The sequence below is a fragment of the Sinocyclocheilus rhinocerous genome, unplaced genomic scaffold, assembly GCF_001515625.1.
Source record: "Sinocyclocheilus rhinocerous isolate Xijiao unplaced genomic scaffold, SAMN03320098_v1.1 scaffold691, whole genome shotgun sequence".
NCBI classification, from domain to species: domain Eukaryota; kingdom Metazoa; phylum Chordata; class Actinopteri; order Cypriniformes; family Cyprinidae; genus Sinocyclocheilus; species Sinocyclocheilus rhinocerous.
In genome coordinates, this window is record NW_015656606.1 from 48,497 (window position 1) to 56,023 (window position 7,527).

Here is a 7,527-nt window from a genome sequence, read left to right on the forward strand (position 1 = left end):
ATGGCATGACACCCATATCTGGTACTTAAGTAAAAAGATGGGTTTTATGCATAGTTAATAGATTTCACTAACATTAGGTTACTTTGCCCATCGCCATTATAGATCACCTAACATGATCTATAAAGGTGCAAAATGCATTTACTTACACATATTTGAGAATCAAGATATTTCATGATATAGTTAACACGTTTGGGAAAATTTCTAATAAAAAGGAAAAATTTAATAAAACGTTAGCCTCAAAACATAACCCAGTTATACAGTGCTATCGTGGATGTTGTGTTTCACATGACAAACATGAAGAGCCCCCAATCCCCCCCACCACCTTCACTTGTGCCCCCTCAAAAATAATAAGTGCATGACGCCACTGTACAGGACTATATATACGTAGAAAAGTACCAGAGATTAAACAAAGGTAATTAACTAGACCAGAGGTAGGCAACATCGTTCCTAGAAAACCGCTATCCTGAGGGGGTTACATCATCTTTAAATATTACATAGAAAAACAAATTATAAAATAAAAAATATTATCTACAAATTATTAAACTTATTGCAGAAATATAATATTCAAGCGCTTTTACGACATATAAGTAACCAGTGCATGAAATAGTCATGATAGTCATGGCAACCATATACATTGCGCGATTCCCTTTACTAGATGCACTCAAAAGGCACCTAGAAGCAGGAAATATGCCTTATGTATAAGTTAACTTGTATGGAACGTTGACAAATTCACTTATTTTATGGTCAAATATTTTTTCAGCGGCTTTCAAAAAGTGGTGGGGACATGTCCCACCCGTCCCAACCGCAAATTACTCCTATGTACAAAACACAACTCAAAACCCATTTACACAACACTGTTTTCAACAACAACAAAAGGAAAACTTTTTATTCATTTTAACTGTTGTCTGTGAAATTAGGCATGAGAGTGATTATTTAAGACTAGGGTTTTTGCTGTGTACCATGAAAAAGCACTGAGCTCTGAGTTTATAGATTATAAAGATAATTATACAGGGTTCCACAAATCTGGCCCACGAGATCCACTTTCCTGCAGAGTTTAGCTCTAACCCTAATCAAACACATCTGTGCATGCTAATCAATGTCTTCAGGATCATTAGAAAATCACAGGTAGGTGAGTTTGATCGGGGTTGGAGCTAAACTCTGCAGCACATTGGCCCTCCAGGGCAATATTTGAGGAACCCTGCTATACAGACCCATCAAGTAATATTTTTGTAATTTGTATGATGTATTTGTCACAGTTATGCTCTTAAGCAACTGCAATACAGGGAAGAGCATTCATTTGGAGACTAGACGCTTCGTTTTTGCCAGCTTGCCTATCAGACTTCATTCAATGATGAGATCATAAAATCATTGTTCTGGATCGGAGCAAATGGGGGACTAAGGGACTTACCTGATATGAGGATGGGACATTGGAAAGAGGTGTCTGCAGTGTGTCTGCCCTGAATTAATGACATCTAGTGCAGCCACTGCAGGCTCAAAGCCCACCACACCACAGAGCGCACCGCAGACGGGGAGCTTCCATCTGCCATGATGAATGAGCCAAAGCCTGAGAGGAGGACAGCACTGACCATCGCCTCGGAGCCGAAGCACCACAGTGAGTCTGACCACCTGTGTGAGCTGGCAACATCCGTTCCCGCTTTGGTGAAGGGGGACAGTGCGGACTGGCTGATCGATTGGGAAACTGAGGTGATGCTCCCCACCCTGTGTCTCCTGTACCATCATCACCGCTGGTCCTGCCCCGCATAAAGCCTGTTTCATCACCCTGTGATGAGACTGTGTTGTAGTCACTAACCATGCCTGGCCTCCCTCTCCCGACTCCTCATCTAGATTCACCCAGTCCTTCAGCCCCATCTTCTCTGGTTCCCTTGAACCCATTGTCTTATCACCTGACACTTTGCTGTGTGGATGAGCCTCGGGTCTTGTGGTCGCCAAGCAAGTGGATCCCCCAACTCCTCCTCCGACTGCTGGTCCCATCGCTCCAACGACCTGTTGGCTCCTTTCTCCCTCGGCTCCACCAGGCTCCCTCATCCCTCTGGCTCCACCTTTGACAGCCGTCACCCTGCCTGTGCCACGGACTTAAGAGCCTTCCACTGTGCTCCATCTATCCACCCTACTGCTTCAGCTGGCTCTGCTTCGGTCCCCAGTCACAACGGCTCCACCTCAGTCCTCAGGCACTCTGGCTCCACCTTGAACATTCGTCGCTGCGGCTACGCCTTGGTCGCCTAAACCATCAGTGTCCCATCAGCTCTCCATCTGTGCCTAGGGCTCCACTGTCAACGGCTTTTCCCCTTATCAGTCGTTCCCTGGATGTCATCAGCCAAGACTCCATCATGGCTTCTCCCTCCGTCAACTCCACCATGAACTTGCATCCAGGTGTACCACTTGGCCACTCCTCCCATCCTCACCTCCCTGGTTCTTTCCAATCTGGCTTACTCCTTTACCAGTCCTTCGTACACCTAAGGAACCACCTCCTCAGCCATTTTACAGCACAAGGCCACACCTGCCCAGAGAGGGACGTTCTGTCACAGTTACGCTCTTTAGATTCGTTTTCATGGATTTTTAGTTTGTGTCAATTCAGTCACATGTCTCTCCTTTGTTCTAAGTTCCAGCCACAATCTGTTGTCATGGACACTGATTCAATCATCACACATGCTAGTCCTGTATTTTGTATTCTCTGTGTATTTAGTTCATCAGTTTGATCTGTTCAGGGTCCTGTACTCTTTGTGCACAGCACACTATTTTGTTAAGTTTGCTTGTTGTTTAGATTTCCTGTTTTGAGTTATGTAATAACTGTTTTATTTGACCCTTTTGCCATTTTTTTCATTATCACTGGAATGAAAATGTGACAGTAATATGGTGCTTTTTGGAAAAATAAAATAATAAATAAATACTCACCCACACATCAAGCATGCAGAGATCATGGAGCAACCATCCCAATGACCATATGTCACTAAAACAGCCGATGCATGACAATGAAAATCAATAAGTGTGTGTACACTGTAAAAAAAGGTTATGTGCTACTACTTAAAAAAATATGGTAACAATACTACACATTATATTTTGAGTAGTTTTAAAGGCTTGATTTCTTTAACAGAATCTACCTGAATAAATAATCAAGTCTATGACACAATGAATTTAATATTTTTAGTGAAATGTGCTTCCCTTTCGTGGAACTTCGAACTGCGTCCTCTAGGGGTCGCTATGGGGAACGCCTCGTCGTGACCCGTGTCTGAAGCCTACATTGAAAAAACACCAACTTGTTTGGCCGGCGACAGCCATGACGTCACTACCGTCGCGACTAGTACAAAATAGGCGCCGGTAGCGCACATCATTCTCTTCTTCGTCTTCACTGACCGGTCTGTTTGAAGCGTGCATTCCAAAAAGCAAAGTAAGAGCTTTTTCTTTCCTACTATGGCGAGCACTAGCGAAGCGTTTAGAAAGTGTGTACATCCGTGTCAGCGGTTCCTGACACCCGATGATTCACACGATCTATGCGTTGTTTGTTTGGGCGAGGAGCACGCACACGATGTCCTCGAGGGGGCAATCTGTGTGCATTGTGAGAACTTTTCACTGAAAAAGCTCCGCTCTCGTTTGTCTCTCTTCTCGAGGGGAGAGGGACAACCATCGGTTTCCCGCGGTTAAGGACGGAGGAGAATGAGCTCGTGGGGGTCTCAGGTGGACCTAGCCGATGAGGCTGAAGGGGGGGTTCCCCTCTTCCGCGCATCGGCGTCGGGCGAGAGACAGCCGCTGGACGATGATATCCTCTCTCTAATATCATCTGATCCAGGGGCCAGTGCTCAGTTGGGCCCAACAAGAGCAGGAAATGGATGTGGAGAGTGAAGAAGCTGAGGCTGAGCTTTCCCCCTCAGGGAACCATGGTTACATAAGTAACCCGAGACGTTTCTACTTCTATATTTTAAATCTCAAAAGTATGTGATTTTGAGTGGATGGAAAACACTAGTTTGAATTTGACTTTGAATTATGTTGTTGAATTAAATGTCTGTATGCTGCTAAAATGGCAGAAGTAGGAAGAATCTTGTTGTTGCACTGGCATTAACAAAGCTATGACTCGTTGAACAACGCAACACGCGCAACTGTATTAACATATGCAGTTATCCACAACCTAACCATAAGCTCTACTCTTCTGCGCGGTGGTAATGCCAAAAACTTCAAATATCAAATATAACTGAACAATAAAGATTAAGAGATGTTTCCCTTCACTCAAAAACACGTAAAACAACACGTCATTTCAATATTCACTCTCCATATCCAGCCCCATGCAAAGCATGCTGGGAACTAACAATCACAGCCAAATGGTGTCTCTAAATAATTGAACTAATTATCTTAAAAGTTTCTATATAAGACTGAACCACAATTTCCTTAATAAAATATACACACTATTTTTAATTATCACCTTAATTGTTAAAATAAAAATTACAACACCCATGATTCATTTTTTACAGAGTACAGCACATAACTGTTACATTTTTAGACAACTAAAATAATCAGCCTTCACGGAAAGATCTTAAGGAAATTGTAACCATTTTATGATGCTGAACATAACAATATTTTTTATACACTCAGTTGTCCAAAAGCTTACCTCTTGGAATTGTATTTCTTCTGGTAAACTTCTGGGCTGACATAGAGCTTTGCACCCACAACTGAATTAGCATATTCATCAGCTCTGCAAAGGAAAAACAATGTAAACTCAAACCTATAAATGTCCAGGACTTTTAGTTTTAGCCCATCACTAGTTCCCATTACTGTTTTTTGTTTACCTTTCCAATGCTTTTGAGCATCCAAAATCTCCTAGATTGATGTAACCATCTTCAGTCAGAAAGATATTCTACAATGACAACAGAAATATCACAAGTCTTACAGATTTGACTTTGTGATATGATTTATTGAGCTTTATCAGTGCATACCTGAGGTTTAATATCTCTGTGAAGAATTTTATTCTCATGGAGATACTGCAGAGCCAGACAAATCTGAACAAGCCAGTCAAGGATCTGCACACACGGAGAAATGTGTGTGTGTGTGTTAGTGAGTATCTGTGTGTGTGTGTGTGTGTGAGATGTCCCCACAAGTGTATTGTATTGTATGGGTGTATCATTCTAAATCATGTTTTTTTAATCTAAAATGTTGTAAAGTTTTGTGAGGATTGTTTAAAGTATAGAGCATGGAATGTACAGTATGTATGTATGTCTGCATAAGAAACTCACCTGTTTTTCTTCAAAAAAACGTTCTTCTTTATGTGTTTCCATAACTTTGGAAAGATCACCTCCTTCACAGTACTCCATCACAATATAAATCCGTCCCGCTTCATTATCTAAATAAATTAACATCCAGTCAGAGATTAATTTAACTCATAATGTATTAAAATAGCTTCATTTTCTGACAGCTCTACTGATGTTTTTGTTTTAGTTAATTGCGCTATTCTTCTTCAATCTCCATCGTGGTTATCGTTAGCAGTTCTATTTAATATTTAAGAAACATTATTACCACATTTTTTGATTTGAAACAAAGGAAAATTAGTGTATAAAGAAGAAGCAAAAAACCTTCAAATGAATTCACATAAGTAACAATATATCCAAAGTTCAGATTTTTCAGGATCTCAACTTCCTTTCTGACTGCATCCAGCTCCTCCCCCTAAAAGGAAGGAATAAACTTCCATTTAAAAGCGACACTCTTATTGGAAAGAAACTTTTGTCACTTCTATGGTCAAATACTTGAGTAAGATTTGATAAATGCTTACATCTCTGGAATTCATCTGTTTGACCACATAAGGGTCTCCATCTGTGTCTTTCACCAGAAACGCTATTCCTGAAGCCCCTCGGCCAAGTTCTTCCTCGATGGTGTATCCATGTTCTTTTAGCACTTCTATAATCAAGATTTAGAATAATTTCTACAACAAATAGTGTAACCACTAGAGATAAGAGAAACAAAGCTTTTCCAAACGTTGAATCAACTGAACCAATTGCTTCGTAAAATGATTTTTTTAAGTGCTCAAAACACCACAAGGTGACACCTGCTGGTCAAAACTGTGTAAATGCAATGAACACAGTGCAAACATGCATACAATTTTTAATGAATAAAAATATTTTCTTGAATGTGTAATCTATTAAATGCAATCTACATGAAATACTATTACATATATTTTCCTGTATAATAATTTATTTCATTTATTTTGTGGGGTTTGTTCAGTTTATAGGCCAATAAGAGACAGATAACTGTTTGTTCACACTGTCACTCCAAATCCGATTATTTGTGTATCCAATTAGAAACTGATCTAAATAATTGACTTCCACACTGTTTAATAGTAACTTTCAGTTCGTCCCGTGACACTTTTTAATTTTCTGGAATATCTGCATTGGTTTCTATGGCAATGATGTTTTGTTATGCCAAACAACAACAAGATTATGATTCTCTATTACAACATAAATGTGTAGCCACCACACTGGACTGTCTAATGAGGCATAAACATACAAGTAGGTTGCCATACCTGTAAGTTATCAGCAATTTGTTGAAATATATTGCAATGTTTAAATAAATATTTAAAAAAATGATATTAGATGCATTATTTCAGTCCTCCCCTGACTCTGGTCCACTCTGGTCTACTATTGCCATCAGGTTGTGTTTTCTAAGGGAGATTTGATGCTTTATGCTGCTAATATAAAACTGATGTTGCTCAAATTCAATGTGAAATGCATACTCACTGATCACTCCAGCAGAAACGTTCATGCTGTGATCTGAGGCACTGCTGTCAGCACTGGCGTCTGAGAGTCTGTGATACTGAGACATCTTTAGGGGGAAACATACTCAATCTTAATGAAGTATATGTGATATTTACACTTTAGATATTATTGATTGAGCCCCTTTAGTGTTCATCGTATAATGCAACTGAATCCTGCAAGATCTCCTCATGAATCTTAATTCTGTCATACCTTGTTATTCAATTGCCACAAAACAAAGACAGAACTTGATGGGTGTTTTTGTCCTTTCTTTAAAATCTTGAAAGTGCTGGTCGAATCATCAGTACTGCTCTTCCCAGCCTTCAAACACAAGCAAATCACAAAGGACCTCGCATCTATAGGCCACTGCTCTGCTCCAGATGAGTGAGCAAAGGCTTTTTACTATTTGGATTTGAAATATTAGGTCTTCATTTCTGGCATGCTATATTTTAGCATTTGTAAACAAGAACAAGATTATATTCTTATTCTGTGACAACCTATTTACATTTTTTTTTTTTTTTTTTAAGTTGTGTATATTTTGGGAATGATGTGTGAAAGAGAATTGTTCCAGATATCATTTTTGCAAAAACTTTGAATCTATCTATCTATCTATCTATCCATCCATCCATCCATCCATCCATCCATCCATCTATCTATCTATCTATCTATCTATCTATCTATCTATCTATCTATCTATCTCTCTCTCTCTCTCTCTCTCTCTCTCTCTCTCTCTCTATCTATCTATCTATCTATCTATCTATCTATCTGTCTGTCTGTC

At 39.8% G+C, this 7,527-nt stretch overlaps 1 protein-coding gene across 2 annotated transcripts in view; it reads right to left on the bottom strand.

Moving 5' to 3' along the window:
* The window catches only part of LOC107720492 (serine/threonine-protein kinase Nek1-like), a 28,775-nt gene that overhangs the window by 11,921 nt on the left and 9,327 nt on the right, over positions 1–7,527 (bottom strand). The window contains exons 2-10 of one of the 2 annotated variants that reach the window (XM_016528210.1): positions 6,735–6,819; positions 5,774–5,898; positions 5,577–5,667; positions 5,241–5,347; positions 4,944–5,027; positions 4,797–4,864; positions 4,619–4,702; positions 2,914–2,968; positions 2,442–2,518 (exon numbers count right to left, since the gene is read on the bottom strand). In XM_016528210.1, coding sequence (XP_016383696.1) covers positions 2,456–2,518; positions 2,914–2,968; positions 4,619–4,702; positions 4,797–4,864; positions 4,944–5,027; positions 5,241–5,347; positions 5,577–5,667; positions 5,774–5,898; positions 6,735–6,819 — 762 coding nt within the window. In that variant the 3' untranslated portion in view covers positions 2,442–2,455. Of the gene's footprint in view, positions 1–2,441; positions 2,519–2,913; positions 2,969–4,618; positions 4,703–4,796; positions 4,865–4,943; positions 5,028–5,240; positions 5,348–5,576; positions 5,668–5,773; positions 5,899–6,734; positions 6,820–7,527 lie in introns of those variants that run through there. The other variant, XM_016528209.1, reaches the window with a different exon arrangement.